The following is a 19939-nucleotide window of genomic DNA, read 5'->3' as shown; positions in this document are numbered from 1 at the left end:
TACACCAGAGCCATAGCAACGCGGGATCCGAGCCGTTTCTGGGACCTACACCACAGCTCACAGCAATGCCAGATCCTTAACCCACTGAGCGAGGCCAGGGATCAAACCGAAACCTCATGGTTCCTAGTCGGATTCGTTAACCACTGAGCCACGATGGAAACTCCTGCGAGAGCTCTGCTTTAATGGTCTTAGAAGGGTGGCGCCTCCAGCAACCAGAAGTTCTTCCCCAGGGCCCCAGAATAAAACTTCTTGGCTGTGAATGAGACCTGCAGTTATATACATACATGCATGTATGTATAGGATTCCCCAAGCTCGGGGTCCTTAGCCTCCACCCAGGTCTCAAAGGGGTTGGTATCCTAAAGAGGTGGAGGCACCAGCCCTATAGGGCTGCCCGGAACCCTCACACATCCGTGTGCTGATCTTACTGCCATTCCTAGAGGGTTGGTGATACACCTGTCAGAGCTCCACGTCCAGCCCCATCCTTGATTTGAACTTAGAGACCCACCGACCAACCAAGGCCATTTCTTCTGAGATCCAAATCAGGTCCTGTGATCCAGCAGAGCATGTAGGGGGCAGCTCCTGGAGACATGGGTGTTCTTGGTTGAGCTTGGATGTGAAATATTGGTGATCCCAGGACCCCCCTCATGGTATTGCAGGAGCGCAGTACAGAACATGAGATCCCGCTATCGAGGGTCAGCTCAGACACACAGTAGCAGTCATTCTTCTTCCAGAGTTCCTGAGGCCTGGGCTGGCCATCTCCATAAGCCTCAGAGTCTCTTCTCTCAACAGAAAATACCTGAATGTCCCCCAGGGGAGGGGTCGCAGCTGCCTGGGTGAGTGCTATGTGGCAGGTGATGACCCATCCACCTGCGGCCCCGACACCTGTGGCAGGTGCCCCAGACATACCAGCTCGCTGCCCCACCATCCACAAGCCCTCCCTTCCCTCCTCTCTCCAGGGGTGGCCACGTACACGGACAAGTTGTTCAAGTTCCGCAATAACCGCTGGGAAGACATCCTGAGTGATGAGGTCAACGTGGCCCGCGGCGTGGCCAGCCTCTTTGCCGGGCGCTCTGTGGCCTGCGTGGACAGGACGGTGAGTCCAGGGGTGGACAGGGGACCTGGGGAGAAGCGGGGGGGAGACGGCAGGGAAGGGAGCCCATAGACAGATGTCCCCAGACAGAGCGCTGCTCTCCAGGGCAGAGCCCAAGGCCGTTCCATCTCTGCTGCTCCTGCAGTGCTTTGCACATAGTAGGTACTGATACACTTTCACACTTTCCTCCACGCGGTCCTCCCAGCAACTAGGGGGGCTGTCCTCATTGTGTCCATTGGACGGAGGAGGGCACTGAGCCCTGGCCTGAAGCAGGGACCTGCCTGAGGACCCAAAACGGATTGGTCGTGTGGCTCAGACATGAATCAGAATCTCTCGGCTCTGAACCGTGTGTCCACTCATTCATGTTTTTCAGCTCTTATGTATGAAATGCCTACTGTGTGCCAGGCATTGAGCCGTCAGCCTTGCCCCTGGATAAATATTTATGGAGCAAATGAAGGCTCAGCCAAGGGGCTCCTGAGTGGGTGAGTGGAGGGTGGCCTGAATGGACAAGTACGCTAGTTAAGCCATAGCTGTATCAACGCTTTCCTGTCCCTGCTAGTCCACCCGACACAGAGGTGCTCAACTCAAGGTGGAGGGGGGAGGCCGAGTGGGGAGGGCAGGAGCAGCTGCGGCCATCTGCCCTGCGGGGCGGCCCCTCCCGGGCCTGCGTCCCGGCAGCCCCAGCCAGAGCCCTGCTGTGGAGGTGATTTATCCCTCCTGTCACCTGCTCCCCTGCCACCCTCTCCTTGGCTTTACAAAACAGCCATCCCTAAATCAGGGACCCAGCTGCTGCCCAGCTTCCACGGAGCATCTCTGGCCCCCATTCGGCAGGGGGCAGGGGCAAGGGGGCCGGCTCATTTCAGGATGGAGATGGCACCAAGGGGATTGGGGATTCAGCGTGAATCTTCACAGCAGGGGCCGCCAGGCCTTGGGAGAAGGCAGGTGCCAGGTATAAATATTTATTTCTTAACAAGCTGGTGCTGGGAAGAGCAGCCAAGCTGGGCTGTGAAGCCACATTTAGCCCTGACCTGAATCTGTGCCACCTGGACTCCCGCCTGGTGGGAGGAAATGGGGAGGTGGCCCAGTGAGTGGCCCCAGAGAGCAGGGAGGGTCTGTGGGGCGCCAGGCCTGGCCGCCACTGGGGCCCCTTCTCAGGCTCCCGCCTGCCTGTGTCACCCCTTCAAGACCAGTGCCTCCCACTCTCGGCTCAGGTGGGAACCTGCTCAGCGCCGGTGGGAGGGCCTGAAGCTTCCTCACAAAAAGCTGCACGCTGTCCTAACAAGGTCAAGTGCACACCCGCGCATTTAACCACAGGACAAAGGCACCATGTGAAGCGCGAAAAGAGAAAAAAGACACTTTGGCACGAAGCACAGTAGGTGAGCACTTAGCAACTGGCTTCCTCCCTACTCAGCCCCAGCCTCAGGGAACTAGAGAGAGCCCCCACCGTCCGTCTGCCACCAGGAGAGGAGCTACTTTCTGTGTCCAGCCACCGCCTTGGCCATCCCTGGGACCCGAGAACTGTGGAGGGGTCCAGGCCACCGTGGAAGTTGAGAGATAGGAATACAGTGTGGTGTCGGGAAACACAAGAGCAATCACCCCAAGAATAATAGTATTCGCAGTAATAATAGCTAATGCTATTAAACCAGCCATGTGCCAGGCTCTGGGCTAAGCGATTTCCATGCACCATCTTATTGATGCTCATAATTAGCCTGGGAGGTAGATGCTCTCATTATCCCCATTTGGCAGAGAGGGAAACTAAGGCTTCTAGCCGTCAAGCCACCTGACCTTGGTCCCATACTAAGTGGCAGGCAAAGCCAGAAATTGAGCGCTGCCTGGCTGAAAATGAATCGGATGCCTTTTTCACTCCCAGGTGCCCTTCTTCTGGCTGAACTCCTATCAGATTCACCTTTCCAACCACAGGTTCTATTACAGCGTTCGCTGTACTCCTTCCTCAGCCCCACCGCCCCACCCTGGGGCCTTTTCATTGGTGGTTGTCAAAGCGATCTCCCGGAGCGGTGGACCAGGGGCCATCAGCATTGTTAGAAATGCACGTTCTCAGGCCCCACCACCCTCCAGATCTATACCAGTCAGAGCCTCTGGGGGCTCGGGGGTGGTGGGGAGAGGGGGCGCAGCAGCCTGGGTTTCCATAGGCCCTCAGGTGACTCTGAGGCACACAAAAGCTGGAGAGCCTCGCCCCAGGTAAACGTCTCAACCCCTACGGCAAGCCGGTCTCTCCCTCTCCCCTCATCCGTTCTCTGACCCAAACCTGGAACACCGCTGCCCTTCATCTTCAGCTGCCTCATCACTCATCCACCTTTCTGGACCCTGCTCAAAGCCGATCTCTTACAAGAAGCGTTCCCTGATCGATAATGATTATGCCTCATGTTTATATAGCATTTTTATTTTTTCAAAGACCTTTCACATGCGTTGTCTCATTTCATCTTCTCGACAGCCCTGCCAGGAATTGGGGGAATAAGCTTCCCATTTAACACGTGAGGAGATGTGGCCCAACTGGGTTGGGGAACCTGCCTAAGGACAGAGAGCCAGTGAGGGCAGAGCTTGGGCGAGGAGCCAGACTCCCAGCCCCAGGCCCGGGGTTCTCAAAGTGTGGTTCCGGAAACAGCATCACCAGCTTCGGCCCCCCTCCAGGGGAACTTAGAAATGCAGATTCTCGGGCCCATCCAGCCCTCCTGAATCAGAAACCCTGAGGATGGGACCCAGCATCCTTGGTTGAACAAGTCCTCCAGGTGATGCTGAGGTAGGCTAAAGGGTGAAACCCACTGCCCTGGACCCAAAGCTGCAGGAACATCTTCCTTTCCCCAGAATCAGGCCCTCCTCCCAGAATCACGGTGCTCAAATTCACTTGTGAATTTCTACAATCTTCTCTAGCTGTAACACATCTGTTTGTCTGTTTTGTCACCCCAATACACCGAAGCAAGGAACTAGGTGTAACTGAATTTTATAAATATTCTAATTTCTAGCAGAGTGCATTTCAGTTCATTTGGGCTTAATTGCCCGTTTGTTGATGAGATTGCTAACAGCTGGTAGGGTCAGGCTCTGTCTCGGTGATGGCACACTTTCCCCTTTGGCCCCATCCATTCACTCTTCATCTAACCACTCCGCACACGTACACAATCTCCTGCGACGAGCAAGAACCTTTCAAACTTCTCCCCTAATCACAAAGCCGTGTTGTAAAGCGGTGCTCCTCAAACTTCAGTTTTGCATGAGGATCACGTGAGCATCTTGTGACAATGCAGAGCTGGCAGGTCTGAGCTGGGACCTGAGAGTCTGCATCTCTTATATGCTCCCAGACGACACCGATGCTGCTGGTCCAGGGACCACTTTGAGGAGCAAGACCTGTAAAGCATTGACTCCCAGGTAGCCGGATAGCGACACAGAGAACCACAGATGGAGGGTGGGGCAGAGAGGTCTTTATGGAACAGCTCGGCCACCTCCTCCAGCTTCATCCCCCTTGCACTGAATGCTCCAGCAACATGGAACCAACTGCTTGTGGTGTCCTGACACACATCGCTCTCGGTCTCATCTCTGCCTGGAAGCTTCTTTCCCCTCCACTTCGCCTGGCTGAGACTCCTCTTAGAAAATCTTTCTGGAACATCCCACAATTAGGCCCCCTTCCTCCAGGTTAGGTGCGCCCCTTCCATGCACCCAGAAAACCCCACACACAGTCTTAATCATACATGTAATTGTTGATGAGCTGCTTCCCCCACGGGACCCCAAGGTCCTTCCTTGGCCTCACCCACCTGTCTAACCCAAGTGGCTCTTAATCGGCTTTCCCCCCAAAAAAATGGTCCCAAAGAAGGGATAAAGTGACCATTGGGTGGGAGGGGACTCTTCTCATGGGACCATTGGGCAGGAAATGGAAGAAAACAAAGGGGTCAAGGAGAGGGGTGACAGCACACTCTGGCTGTCCTCAATTTATCTATCTCTCCCGGTGGTTTCGTGTTTATGGCTTCCTTTAAACCAGACTCTGAGCAACCTAAGGACAAAGAGTTTGTCTTAAGTACATTTAACCCAGCACCTTGCAAATAGCTGGAGCTCAAGAAATATGTCCTGTCTGATTAATTGGAGGGAAATGCTGAAAGGGATAAGAGGAAAGCGAGAAAACTGATTGAGAAATTTTGTGGATCTCTTGGGGGAAAGAAGGCATCCATTGAAGAAATAACACCATTATAATAACAGGCTAGAAAGAATCTTTCATCAGCTGTATTTTGGGCTAGAGAAGAGAATGAACGAGGAGCTGGAGCCCAGGGCTTCTCCTGGATGCAAAGGGGAAAATATATATATATATATCTGAGACAGTGTTATAAAGGCAGAAGCAATATACTATTTCTTTCTGGTAATATGGGGAAAACAAGGGAACGGAAGCATAGCCGAGCTTCCTGTGCTACCCAAATTGAGGAGTAGAGAGGTATAGGGTGGGGACTGGGGGGGGGGGTGGCTCAGGAATTTGCTTGTCATCTTGGCTGGTGCGAGCTTGAATGGGAGAGAGAGACTGAGAATAATGGGAATTGGTAGATCAATCAATCAGCAAATATTTATTGAGCAGCTACCCTGGCTGGCAGCTGGAGAGAGCTCAGCTGGAGGGAGGCACATTAGAAAATTGTCTATAAAAAGGTGGTTGTGGGGGAGAGGGAGGGATGTTCTTCTGGAACAGGATAGAAGGAGAAGCGGGGCTGCTTTGCTGTAGGACTCTGGGGGCATCCCACGCTCCATAGCCTTGGTGCAAAGCTCTGTAGCCTCTGGAGTTGTGTGGTGCACACAGGCTGCAAGGTCATGGATGCCAGATCCTAGGAAAAGAGCCCATGAGAGAACTGTGGCCCGTGAGAGGAGTGGGGAATGGCTTTCTGTGCCCCCCACCCCCGACCAAAACACTGAGGCTGCTCACCCACCCTCCCTCCCTTCCTCCTCAGGGCTCCGGACGCTACTCCATCTATATCGCCAATTATGCCTATGGGAACGTGGGCCCGGATGCCCTCATTGAAATGGACCCCGAAGCCAGTGACCTCTCCCGGGGCATCCTGGCACTCAGAGATGTGGCCGCTGAGGCTGGGGTCAGCAAATACACAGGTAGGCACAGTGACATGGGAGGTAGGCTGGGAGCTGGAGGGGCTGGGGCTGGACCCTGCAAGGCTGAGCCTAATTCATCAGAGACCACGGTGGGGGGGGGGGGGGGCTGTCCCTGAGGAGGGAGGGTAAGGGATTTACTCCATCCCAGCACCCACAGGCGGCTTCCTCCAACGCTGCCTCTCCAGATGCTGAGACACCTGGCAGGTGTGGGTTCCGGGGTACCCCCGTGGGCGATGTCAGACATAGCTGGGACCATCGTGAGTTCCTCTCTGTGGGCCCTCTCGCCCCATTCCCCGCCGTAACCCAAATGATGGGTGAACAGGTTCTGTAGGAGAAAACTGACAAATCACAGAGGCCAAGATTTAAAGCATTCTTTATTGCCAAACAGCAGATGAAATTATTTACTTACACATAAGCGGCCAGGAATTGAGTGCTAAATCCCTAAGCTTCAGCTGGGTCCCGTCTCAGATAACTGAGCTCAAAGAATTGTGTTCTTGTTCCAAAACCTCTCCAGCACTTTTTTTTTTTGAAGGCATGCTCCCCCCACATCTTTCTGGATGGGGGGCTTATTGTCAGAGTCTCTGACAGGGAGATCTTTCTAGGGAAGGCTGTTTTTCTAATTCCAGCACGGCTGCTGACTAAACTCTGATCATCTGCCAATAGGCTGCTGATGGCAGAGCAAGCCGGTGCCCGTCTGGGGTGCCAAAAATCAGGAAGCCAGAGCTGCACACAGCTTCTCACATGAACTCTAGCCTCACTCACACCCGACCTGCCTATTGGATACAGGAATTCTCTCTCTCTCTTTTTTGTCTTTTGGGGGTTTTTTGTTTATTTGTTTGTTTTTGCTTTTTAGGGCCGCACCTACAGCATATGGAAGTTCCCAGGCTAGGGGTCGAATGAGAGCTGTAGCCGCCGGTCTACACCACAGCCACAGCAAGGCGAGATCTGAGCTGCATCTGCGACCTACACCACAGCTCACGGCAATGCCGGATCCTCAACCCACTGAGGAAGGCTAGGGACCGAACCTGCATCCTCATGGATGCTAGTCAGATTCATTGACCACTGAGCCACGATGGGAACTCTAGGAATTTTCTCATTTCTTGACCTTTCTCCTATGGGCATCCCAACTTGCACTGTAGACTTCCAAGTGGCAGCCTTCCTGGATCTCACTTCGGGGACTGGAAGGATCCTTGAAGGGTCATGTGGGTGATTCCCCTGCCTCCGGACACCTGGGTGGTGGCACCATCTCCAGGTCCTACCCTGAGTTTATGATGCCTTTGTCCAGCCAGCTCTCTACCTCAGTGAAAGGGGGAGATTGATGTTGACCTGTCTGACAAAGTTTGTGGGAACAAATGACTAGACAATAAAATAGTTTGTGCAGCTCAAGCCCCATGAGAGTGCATGAGAGGTCTGCATGGGAGTGTGCAGCGGGAAGGCTGAGGGTCGGTCATAAACCATGCTTTCCTGGGAAAAGGAATAAATATGCAGGCGCTTCCGCCTGGAGTTGTACAGTCCATTTTTCTGAATAGTTCCCAGTTCTGTGCACTGGGCTGGCTTGGCAATTAAGTGCCTTGATCTGCAGGAGAAGGAGGGTGGGCTGGGGAGAGGAAGCACTTGAAAATGATGAGCTGGAAGGGAGGCAAGGTCTGAGAGCGAGGGTTATACACAGAATCAGAGAATTCAGAAGGTTGCGGCTGGGTGTGAACGTGAAAAGGACATTGTTCCCGCTGACTGGGCTGGCAGAGGGGCTGGCAGGACCCGGGGATGGGGAAGGAGGGGACCAAGAGGAGACAGCTGAGCAGGACGAGTGGGGATGGGGGCATCAGCCAATGGTGCCCGGCTGTGCTGGAAGGACAGGGCAACTCAAGGCATGGACAGCAGTTTCTGTGGAGCGTGCAGGCAGGCCGGGGCAGCTGGCATACCCAGAGGACACGTTAGAGCAGCTTTGCAGACTTCCAAAGCCATTTGGCTGACAAGAACCTATTTGGCCCACCAAGTTACTATGCTATCTGCCCGCCTTCCCCAGCCCACCCCTTCTCCGCCCACCAAGCCCCCAACACTACTCTGTAGCCCCCATCGTCACTCCATTCATGACACATGGACATCTGGCTGGAAAACTAGCCCCAGAGCCCCAGGAATGGACCCCTGATGTAAGGGCCACCACCAGAGCCTGGCCTGATTGCTGAGGCTCTGGCATGTGGCCAGCGCTCCGCTCCAGGCCGGTGCCCTGGGGCCCAGGAAGAGGGGAGAGACGCAGGCAGTGAGGAGCAGAGCCCTGAACAGGCTGGGAGGGCAGCAAGCCACAGCCAGATGTGCAATCAGAGATCCACAGATCCCTGGAGCCAGGCCACACAACACCCATCTGCCAGACAGACCTCAGAGAACCTCCCGATTGCAAAAGAACAAACGCGGTCCAGAGAGAAGGGACTTGCCCAAGGTCACACAGGAGAGTCATAGAGAAGAGCACTCAGAGCGCGGGCCCGGATGCCTGAAGTGCCACAACCAACTGACCTTTCTGATGACCTCCAGGTTGAGACAGGAGGGGCTGGCCAAGGAGGAAGGTGTGCACCCACCAAGATCGCAGCCCTCGGCATTGACCCTCTAGCCTTTCCCTGAGGCTCCCAGGTTTTGTGGCTGGAACAGTTGCCTGGCCTGGACTGTCCAGGGCGCAGGGGAGGCCCGGACATCGCAGTTGGCACGCCGGAAAGGGCGAAGCCCGCACCGGGCTGTCTGGCTCCTCTGGTGGGGGAAGGGGAGGCCTTCCCTCCAGACGAGCCTTTCCACCGCTGGCCGCGGCTCTGCTGGGTCACAGTGCCATCTAGCGGCCAGCGCGCTGGCTCTCAGGGGACTCGGGGCCCCTGAGGGCAGCATAGCCAGAGCCGCTGGTGCAGAGTTGGGCAGAGGGCAGGTCACCCCCCATGGTTACTGGTTCTCTCCCAGCTGCCTGCAGCGCTTGGAGCTTGAACTGCCCTGCATGGGAAACCTGAGAACGCGTTCTCCCCCTGGCAGAGGGCCTGGCATGGAACTCAAGAAGGGGGAAGGCGGGGACCAAGAGGTTTGCACCACCTCTGTGGCCCCCAGTGATCTCGGGCATGTTTCACAGCCTCTCTGAACACCTTGAACTAACCGTCTAACAGCGTTGCCAAGAGGACAGGGTCTGGAGGCAGGGTGCTGGGTGCAGATCTTGCCTCCACCATGTCCTCCCGTCCAGGCAGCAGCGGGCCATTTACTAACCTCTCCAGGCCTCTGTTTTCTCACCTGAAAAATGCTGGTATTGTGAGAATGAAAGGAGGCAAACATAGGACAGACCTGGCACAGAGCCTGGCACACAAGGCAGTGCCCACTGAGTACAGCAAACATCAACAGCCTCCTTTGAGGTCCTGGCAAGGATACCAGGACCCTCTGTGGGCAGCTCCTGGCTGTAGGGAGCACAGGCAGAAGCACAGAGCTCCCTACAGCCACATGGTCTTCTCCATGTGTCCCCTGGCATGTCCTCCAGCCCTGGGCATGGGCCTGGGCATCTTCAGCTCTATTCCCCTGGGGAATCCATCTCTCTTCCTTCTGGCCCCTGCCTCTCCCTGGTCTCTACTCCCTCCCCAGGAGCTCTGCAATTTGGCCTCATCCTTTTAAGGAGCATCTGTCCAGGCTGCAAGGTGGTGATTAAAGAAGCCTTAAAAGAAATTTGGAAAGAAAATGAAGGCGGATTTATGATGTTGGGTGGAGAGTTTTGCTGTTGGCTGGGAGCAGTGTAGAACAAAGCAGAGGGCAGATCTGATTTATAGGAAGTCATTATTGGAGGAGACAGAGATGCCTAAAGCCCAGCTGAGGCCTTTCTGGCGGATCCCCACCAGCCAGCTCCAGAGAGGTGACCAGGGGCGGCAGAGTGGGGGCCTTGGCGCCTCCCGGGTTCCCAGGTGGGCACTGGCCTTTCAGTGGGAGTGCAGCCAGTCTGTCAGCTGGGGACAGGCAAGGCTTGAGTGACAGGCTCCTCAGCCAGGGCCGGGTACCCCCGTGGAGGGCAGCCACGGGTCTGCCAGGGGTACCCAAAGCCCCAGGAAACAGAGGGTCAGATGCTCTAGGTGATTGACAAGAAGGGACATCATTTTTTATTTAAAGTAAGCACAGATATGTTATAGAATACAAATGCAATCTGGATATGCATTTTTTTCCCTCAGCTAAAACGAGAGAGATTTTTCAAATGTCATTCTGGGCCATTCTGGGCCTTACCAGGAGCACAAATCCCCCTTCTGCTAAGAGGGAACTTGAGTAGAAATGTTTGCGAGCACATTGTGGGGATAGAGTGACTCCAGGGTCACTGAGACTTGGGTTTGAACTGACCCACTGCCTGCTGGCTGCGACTATGCTTCCCTGAGCCTCAGTTTCCTCACCTGGAAAATGGTGAGGTGAGATAAGCCTCGACAGTCCCTAGTACACAGGACTGAGCATCAGATGGCCAGAGGCACCATTCCTGCCACTCCTTTTCCTGCCCCCTCCCTGCCTGGGGGTGGGGGGTGGGCAGAGAGGCGCCCCATCCCCCTGCACCCACCAGGTGCCTGAGGTTTGTAAAGCCCCAGCCAGTGGGCAGATGATGCCGGCTGTCCTCCTGCCCCGCCTCCATGTCCTGCAGCGACAGGCTGGACAGACCAGGGGACACGTGGGAAGGTTCTTATCTACCACCCTCCACACGCACACACTCAGAACCCTGCCCTGCATCTGGACGGCTCTCAGAGGGTGCTGGGGTAGCAACACCAGCACCCATGCGGTATTCAGGAAATTCAGAGGGAAACCCTGTTACCATCCTGCCCTTCTCCCACCCCCGTCTCCAACACACACACACACACACACATGCACAAACGTGCACACACGCACAGACACACACACACACACTGTCCATTCCGCCACCCCTACACGTACCAGCAGTTTTGCTACTCGCACGATATCTTGGATGATCTTGGCAGCCTGCAGACCTTGCATCCACTGGAACCATTAATCAGCAGCATTAGCCCCCGAGTCCAAATCCCCTGTCTGTCCAGCCTTGCCACAGAGCCTCCATGGTGCAGTCTATTGATGGGCCCCGGGAAGCCACTGCCCACCACACTTATCCTGTGGTCCAGCCTGGAGAGCGCATTTCCACCCCCACCCCCATTTCACAGGGAGGGACACCGAGGCCTGAGGAGCACACGCCCCAAGTTCCTTTGGCCAGAGAAGGTGCAGAGGCCAGGCAGGCCCTAGAGGTCTTTCCTTAGCATGGCAAAGCCCCTGCCTCTTCATCCCGGAGTACAGCTGGGGGTGCTTCACCAGCGGGCCCCCCACTCCCTACAAGTTCTCCTTCCCTTCCTCACTCCCACCCCCGAGGGTGCCCAGATGCAGTCTGAGAGAGGAATGGATGGCCTATTTACAAACTGCCCTTGAGTCTGTATCTCCCAAATGTTGGATTTCAGAGGTTTAGGGGTACATTTCTTAAGGCTAAGCAAGGCTGCCCCTTGGGCTCAGGCCCAATCTCCAGAGGGGGTGCTGGAACATGGCAAGAGGGAGAGAGGGCCGTGGGAGGCACCTTTCCCTGTGACCACCTCTCCCATCCAGCCTGGTGGGCAGAGTGAGAAGCCTTCAGGAAGGGATGGGCAGGGAGCTTCATGCACACCCAACAGCAGAACAAGGGGGCCTTTGAAGCTTGAAAGTGCTAGGAAAATAAGGGGATATTATTCACCCAGCAGGTGGGAAATAGTCCCTCTAATGACTATGTGGCACCTGACGTTTTCCAAGGTACCTTCCAAAACCCCGCTCGCTCAATATCCATGCCAGCCCTGAGATGGAGCTGTTAGCGGTCTCATGTTACAGCCGAGAAACCAGACACCCAGAAGGTCCAGTGACATGCCCGAGGTCCCACAGCTTGGACTTCCTGATCCGCAGTCTTGCCAACCACCCAGTGCGCCTCTCCAGTCCCAACTGGGGAACTGCTTGCTTCCAAGAGGATGTTCTGGCCTCAAGTATAAAGGGCATAATTGATATAAAGTGGAGTTCAACTCCCTATTGGGATGTTACTTTCCAAGGCTAAATAAAGAGGTTCCTCCGTGCCCCCAGGTAGCCCCAGAAGTGGGAGCTAACCTTAGGAGGAGGGAAGACTGGGTGAGGGTGACAGGGAGGGCAGAGGAAAGTAGGGGGAAGAGCTGGGCATGGGGGAGGGGAGCAGTCCAGGGACATAATTGCAGAATAAGTGGCCTCTGTCATTGACCGAGCAGGGAGTGGGAGTGTCAGGCTGCACTTAAGATGGATGGATTTTATTGGTTGAAGAGGGCTTACATGCCGGACCTGGGAGGAGAGCTTCCCCTGCAGCCTGAGTGAGGGGTGCAGGCACGGGGCTGCCCTTGCCTCAGACCCTGGTCTGGCCCTCCATCCTGCGGCTGCTGGGGCCAGTGCCCAAGAGGCTGGCTCCCCAACTGTCGACTCACCTGCTCCCCAACTGTGCGGCGAACTTGCCAAGAAGGAGTTGTGGGTAACGTCTCTGTTATGGTCCAGTTGCCATGGCAATAAATTGTCACTAATTAGTAGTGTGGTTACCATGGCAATTTTCTAGTAATTACAGGTTACAAATGGTGCAAGGCTTCAACCCAACCCAATTAGTTAATTAGAAAGATTTAGAAATTTGTCCAAGAGGGAAATAACCTGCTTTGTAGAAAATGAAGGGAATGTGTCACAGTTTGGGAGCCAGAGGCAGAGAGGAAATTGGAGGATGCCAGAGCGGGGGAGAAGGATGGAGTTGCATGGCAGCAAGTCCCGGAGCCCCACCTGGATTGTGCGGGGCCCAGACAAGACTGTGGGTTTCTCACTGAAGCCTGCTCCAGTCTGGCATTGCTTTGAAGACGGCTTACATGCCGGACCTGCTCCAGTCTGGGCTGGAGTCTGGCAGGACCAGGGCAGGGACAGCCACCAGCCTCCACTCAGTGGCAACTCTTTGAATGGACAGAAGAGGTGCCCAGGTTGTAGCCCGGCACCCTCTCTGCTGCCTTAGGGAAAGAAAGGCATCTGGAACCCTCCCGCCCTGCCCCACCCAGGGATCTCCTGATGAAAGCGTTCGTATCTTGGATGACACTCCCCAGAAGTGGGATTTAGTGGTTCCATTTGCATCAGGTTTGGGCTCTCCCGGAGAGCTAATTAGATTACCCAGGAGGACTCGGAGGCCCAGGGTCCAGAATGTGTTAACAAGGAGCCCCACCAGGAGAACAATGGCAGTGGCAATGCCGTTGGCCCCACTCTGTCCCCCTGGCCCCAAAGCCAGTCCCTAGCAGGCAGGCTGCACCTGCTCAGGTGAGAAAGACCCCATGATTTCCTCCAGGGAAAATCTCAGAGGATGGGAGGAGCCTGGGAACCAAGAGAACCTCCATCCCAAATTAGCACTGTTGTTTTGCCTGAGATCTCCTGTATTTTTTTTTTTAAATCACGTTCATCTGAGAGCTCTAATAACTGCTCTTATTGGACTGAACAGCCCTTCAGAACAGCACTTTTCAAACTTTACTGTGCACATAAATCCCCCAGGGGTCCCGTTAGAGAGCAGGTCCTGATTGGGTGGGTGGAGCCTGGGATTCTGCATTTCTAACAAGCTCACAGATGTCATGCCTGCGATTGGTCCATGGACCTGACCGAGTAGCAATGCCGTGAGAGTCACAGTGACTTTTCACATCATTTGATCCTCTTCTTTCTCTCACCTCATTGGATCCTTCCAAAAACTCTGAAATAGAAATGGCAGGTCCCTCATCTTACCTATGAGGACACAGGCTAAACAGGTAATGGAAATTGCCCAAGGTCACACAGCTTACAAAAAAGTCAAGCTGGGCCTGGGACCCATGTCCTGGTCAGGCTATCTTCTGCCCAGTATTTCCAACTTTTGGGGATGTGGGTAAGGGAAGGCTTTCCAGGCTTTATTTGAAATTCACTGGTTGGGGGTGGTTTGTTCAAGCATCTTCTGATTGGGTTTGGTGACATGTCCACTTTCCATCTTGGGCACTTCAAATCCTAATATAGAGCTTGCTTGCTTGCTTGCTTGCTTTCAGGGCTGCACTTGGGGCATATGGAGGTTCCCAGACTAGGAGTTGAATCTGAGCTGCAACTGCAGGCCTATGCTACAGCTACAGCAACACTGGATCTGAGCCACATCTATGACCTACACCACAGTTCATGGCAACACGGGATCCTTAACCCACTGAGCAAGACAAGGGATTGAATCCCCATCCTCATGGATACTAGTCAGGTTCACTACCACTGAGCCACAACAGGAACTCTGGCCTTGCTTGCTTTCTTAAAAAGTATACACCTTATTGGATTTTTTTCCTTTCAAACTACAGAAGCAATTCTTGTTGCAATAAATCAAAGTGTACAGACATTCCAAAAAGAGGCCAGCTACCATCTCTCCTTTCCTCTCCAAATCCTACCCCATCAAGGCAGCCACAGCTCGGGGTGTGGCCTTTCCCACTTTTCCCCAAACTCAAGGACAAGTTCGCACAAACATGTATATTCAGAAATACCATTTAGTTTCCTTTTTTTTTTAATTTTTAATTTTTTTTTTTTTTGTCTTTTTGCCATTTCTTGGGCCATTCCCTCAGCATATGGAGTTTCCCAGGCTAGGGGTCTAATCAGAGCTGTAGCTGCCGGCCTACGCCAGAGCCACAGCAACTCGGGATCTGATCTGCGTCTGTGACCTACACCACAGCTCACAGCAATGCCAGATCATTAACCCACTGAGCAAAGGCAGGGATCGAACCCGCAACCTCATGGTTCCTAGTCGGATTCGTTAACCACTGCCCTATGACGGGAACTCCTAATTTCCTTTTTTAAAAAATAAAAGTAGGATCACACGATGCCATTACTCGGTGATTGCTTTTTCATTTAACAGTATGTCGGGGGCACGACTCCAGGTCAATACATATTGGAGTCTTTTTAGTAGCTGCCGAATAGCCCCTCACGAGCATGCACTGAGATCCACGCAGCATGGCTGCTGCTGGGCAGGCAGGTGCTCCCATTTGTTTCCTCCATCAACAATGCAAAGTAAGCATCCCCATAGCTACATCTGGAACCTATTCCTATAGATCCTTAGAACAGGAATGCGCCAGTATCTTGAGCAGCTTATGTGTGATCAGGGTAGGGGCAGGGACTGCCAGGGCATCAATGACTTGACCAAAATGTAGGCAGAGCTGGGTTCAGGATTAGTGAAATTTGGCCACTGAAGGGAAGGGAAGAACCTGTGTGGTGGCCTCTGTGTTCCTCAGCTCTGGGAGTCACCCCTTTGGCACAGAATGATTCTCTCTTACTCTTTTTTTTTTTTTTTTTTTTTAGGGCCGCACCGCACCTGCAGCATATGGAGGTTCCCAGGCTAGGGTTTGAATCGGAGCTGTAGCTGCCGGCCTACGCCAGAGCCACAGCAACGTGGGATCCGAGCTGCGTCTGCTACCTACACCACAGCTCACGGCAACGCCAGATCCTTAACCCACTGAGCGAGGCCAAGGATCCAACCCACAACCTCATGGTTCCTAGTCGGATTTGTTTCCACTGCGCCACAACGGGAACTCCTCCAATTCTGTCCTACTCTTCATTTGCCTCGTCATCAGTGCAGTCACCCTCCACGTAGGTTTATGAAACTGAGAGCTCAGATCTGGGCTCAGGGCATCACCGGGAAAGTGAGAATCCCCCCTTCCCTGGGCTCTTCTGAAGCATCATCATAACAGCTTCTCAAGGCCCGCAGAGGCAGCCCCACCCTCCACTCGGGCCTGGGGCTTTGCTTCTGCCTGAGTGCGGTCGATGTCCTCCCTCAGGGGGCCGGGGCGTCAGCGTGGGTCCCATCCTCAGCAGCAGCGCCTCGGACATCTTCTGTGACAACGAGAACGGGCCCAACTTCCTCTTCCACAACCGGGGAGATGGCACTTTCGTGGATGCCGCAGCCAGCGCTGGTGAGTACAGCCTCTGCCCTGTGTTTTCCCCCCACCCACCCCCAGGGGACTCTGGGCTGTCCTGTCCCCTCCAGGCCCCGCAGGCCTCAGGGAGAGGAGAACAAGTCATCGTCTGCACTGTGCAGGGAAATGTTGCCTGTCACCTCTAATTCCACAGCCCCAGGTCACGGCTAGGGAGGTGGGGTCTGGAACTCTTGACTGTCATCCGTTGTCCAGCAGCAGGGATTGGCCTGCGTCCTTCTGAGCTTGGCTTGTGTCTCTCGGGACCAGATTCCCCTGTAAGCTGCCTCTTTGCATCTCCCTCCCCCACATCATCTTCAACATTCATCAATCTAATAATTATTTATTGAGCCCCTGCTAGGTGCCAGGCTGATGCTAGAAGCTAGGGATGCTGTACAAGCCTAAGATCACCCTGCCCCCCTCCCACCCCCCCACACACAAGACACTGAGATCCTAGAGAGGAACAGACAAGTGAACAAAAAGCTATAGTAAGTAGAATAGGAGTTCCCATCGTGGCGCAGTGGTTAACGAATCCGACTAGGAACCATGAGGTTGTGGGTTCAATCCCTTGCCTTGCTCAGTGGGTTGAGGATCCAGTGTTGCCGTGAGCTGTGGTGTAGGTCGCAGATGCGGCTCGGATCCCGCGTTGCTATGGCTCTGGCATAGGCCTGCGGCTACAGCTCTGATTAGACCCCTAGCTTGGGAACCTCCACATGCTACCAATGGGGCCCTAGAAAAGGAAAAAAGACAAAAAAAAAAAAAAAAAAGCAGAATAAAATCCACACAAACTGGTCCTCCAGGCTCCTAGCTCTGCTCCCCCTTCCTCCCTTTATGCTCATCCGTCATCTGCCTCAGGGCCTTTGCACCTGCCAGTTCTCTCCACCTCAAGTGCCCTCTCTCCCTTCTCTGACTGCAGAACCTCTATTTATCTTTCAACACTCAGCTCAGATGTTATATGTGAAACCTTTCTCGCCTCTGTCTTCCCACTGCCGTGGCCTGCACCATTCACTCAGGCTTCTGCATCACCCTCATCATGTGTCTCCAGTGACTGGGACACATAATAAAAGTCTGTGGACATAATCAACCTGCCTTTCAACCACCTTTCCCCACTCGGTCTCTCCACCTTGCCAAGGAATGGGAGGTTTGATTTCTCCTCCTTCTTGGCAGCATAGGGACGAGCTCTGGCCTCCGGAAGAAGAGGTGAGCAGAGATATAGACACATAGATCAAAGGTCCTACAAGCTCCAGCTAGTGCTGACAGCTAGCATCAAATCCCTGAGCAAGTACCAATCCATTCTCTGTGACTTCCAAGTACCTGCCCTTCCAATGCTCTGTCCAAGACTTCCCCTTCTGGACACCCCACAAACGCACACTTGCAGCCCATCGGCTCCCCTCTTCTCCTTGCCGGGGGCAAAGCGAGAGATGGAGGCGGCTCCCCGGCCTGTCCTCCCACCCAGCTCACCTGCTATACACTCCGGCAGCAAATTTTCTCATTGCTGAAAAATCATGACATGAAGGGGAGGTGGTGATGGAGAAAACCTAGAGGATTTGATCAGGTGTTAAAGGGATGGAAGCAGAGGGGCGCGAACAAGTTGGAGTGGGAGAAGGTATCAGGCGGGAGGAGAGAGGCAAGGTGCTAGGCCCGTAATTGAAAGTCAGAGTGATTGCAGGGGTTTAACAAGACATGTCAAGAGGGCATTCATCACCCAAACAGATGCTGCGCTGAAGTGCAGCCTGGCACCGATTATTCCTGTGAAAGGGAACCAGCTCCTTGTCAAGGTGCCTTGTAGATAGGAGAGAAATGGGCCAACACAGAAGGCCACCAACATTAGGGCTGGGGAGTTTTGCAGAGAATTAATGGGGTATTCATCCGAGACTTTGGAGGCTGCCCCCTTCCCTTGCAAACCCTCTTTCTCAAGCCTGGGTCTCTTTGCCTCTGTTCCCCCAACCCACACCCATTCTTCTGATCCTTCCCTCCTCACAAAAGGACACTCAGCCTCCAAGATCCATGGGGCCCACCCTGAGCTTCTCCTGGTTCCCATCCTCAGGATCTCCGTATCTGCAGCTGGCAAGAGCTGCCTGTGATCCCTACTTCCCATTAAATTGTCCAATCACCTGCCATCTCTGAGGGCCTGATGACCAACGGCAGTCTGTCCTCTGAAACAGTCGGCGTGGGCCTTTAGAGCAGCAGCCCCTGCCTCTCAGCTCTGCACTTGGCCTGAGAGATCGTGTCTGCCTTGGGCAGCCAGGAGGTCAGGTCAGCCCTCTGGGCAAAGCCACCCTCTGTCCTCCCCCAGGATCAGCTCTTTCTCACTGGCCACAGGCAGATGCAGGGGCAGCCCAAGCAGGTGACACCGGACCCACGACCTTCCTTGCCCAGATCTCACAAGGCACGCTGTGGGTTTCTCAGTTATGATGCAGTATTTCCTCTGCTGTCACCTCTAGTCCCCGGTCGCCTCCTGTCAGATTATTTATGTCTCCTCATTCATCCAGCAAGTATTTACAGAAAACTCCCAGGTCACCACAGGCCCTGAGATAGATGCTGTGTGAACACAGATGAACAAGAAGACAGCCCCTGACCTCATGGAGCGTAAGGTCTAGTAGGAAGACCAGACCCCGCCAAGCACCGTGATGGCACGTGTGATTGGCACAGTGGAGGAGAATGGGAGGCTGTCAGGGTGAAGAGCAGGGTGGGTGGGAAGGCCTGCTTTCATGGGAGTGGTCAGGGAAGGCTTCCCTGAGGAGGCGCCATTGTAGCTGTGAGCAGAAGGCAAAGAGCCAGGTAACCCAAACCGGGGAAGGACCAGCTTGAGCAAAGGCCCAAAAGCTGGGAAGAGCTTAGTTCGTTTGAGGATTGAAAGGAACACGGGGTGGCTGGTGTTTAGGAGGAAGGGAAAGAGTGGTACCAGATAAAGACCTGAGAAGGTGGACAGTGGCCTTGTGCTCCCCAGGCAGGAATCTGAACTTGACCCAAGGTACTGGGAACCACTGAGATTTAAGCAAAAGAGTGATGATCGGCATTCCCGTCATGGCTCAGTGGTTAACGAACCCGACTAGGAACCATGAGGTTGCGGGTTCGATCCCTGGCCTCACTCAGTGGGTTAAGGATCCGGCATTGCCCTGAGCTGTGGTGAAGGTTGCAGACACAGCTCGGATCCCACGTTGCTGTGGCTCTGGCGTAGGCCGGCAGTTGCAGCTCCAATTCGACCCCTAGCCTGGGAACCTCCATATGCTGCAGGTGCGGCCCTAGAAAAGACAAAAAAAAAAAAGAGCAATGATCAGCTTCATATATCCCAGGGTCAGGGCTGACTGAGAAGGGCTTTAATCCTCCAGAATCTCCACGTGTCTCCTTCCCCCTACACACACTACCGCAAACTGATGAAAAATAGTACTTTCTGAGCAAATGCAGCTTGAAGACAAGTCTGGTTCTCTCGGCAACCAGCTGGCTCCCCACCTTCTACCCCGGGGGAGAAATCAGAGGTGTGAGAATTGCCCTCCCCCATTGCTCTCCACCGAGCCCGCCCGGTGAGTGAGCATGGAGCCTGCCCTCAGGGCTCTCGCCTTTCCCCCTCCAGGGGTGGACGACCCCCACCAGCACGGGCGCGGCGTCGCCCTGGCCGACTTCAACCGTGACGGCAAAGTGGACATTGTCTACGGCAACTGGAACGGTCCCCATCGCCTCTACCTGCAGATGAGCGCCCACGGGAAGGTCCGCTTTCGGGTAAGAAGGGGTGGCTCTCTCCCCCCACTTCCCCATCCCATACACGTCATCCTTGTCCTTGTCCTCGTGCTGGGGATACAGCCCTGCCCGGGTCTCCCACCAG

At 54.4% G+C, this 19939-nt stretch overlaps 1 protein-coding gene across 4 annotated transcripts in view; it reads left to right on the top strand.

Annotated features, from left to right (window-relative positions):
• The window catches only part of CRTAC1 (cartilage acidic protein 1), a 168000-nt gene that overhangs the window by 109882 nt on the left and 38179 nt on the right, over positions 1 to 19939 (top strand). For all 4 annotated transcript variants that reach the window (XM_084995019.1, XM_021074420.2, XM_084995020.1 and 1 more), the window contains exons 4-7: positions 957 to 1093; positions 6022 to 6178; positions 15982 to 16116; positions 19691 to 19836. In XM_084995019.1, coding sequence (XP_084851145.1) covers positions 957 to 1093; positions 6022 to 6178; positions 15982 to 16116; positions 19691 to 19836 — 575 coding nt within the window. The remainder of the gene's footprint in view (positions 1 to 956; positions 1094 to 6021; positions 6179 to 15981; positions 16117 to 19690; positions 19837 to 19939) is intronic.

The sequence above is a fragment of the Sus scrofa genome, chromosome 14 (genome assembly GCF_054392235.1).
Source record: "Sus scrofa isolate SSC_HxYL_T2T_F1_AM1 chromosome 14, Sscrofa_HxYL_maternal_Yorkshire_Landrace_v2.0, whole genome shotgun sequence".
NCBI lineage: Eukaryota > Metazoa > Chordata > Mammalia > Artiodactyla > Suidae > Sus > Sus scrofa.
The sequence above is the reverse complement of the archived record's forward strand: the minus strand, read 5'-3'. Positions and strand labels throughout refer to the sequence as shown.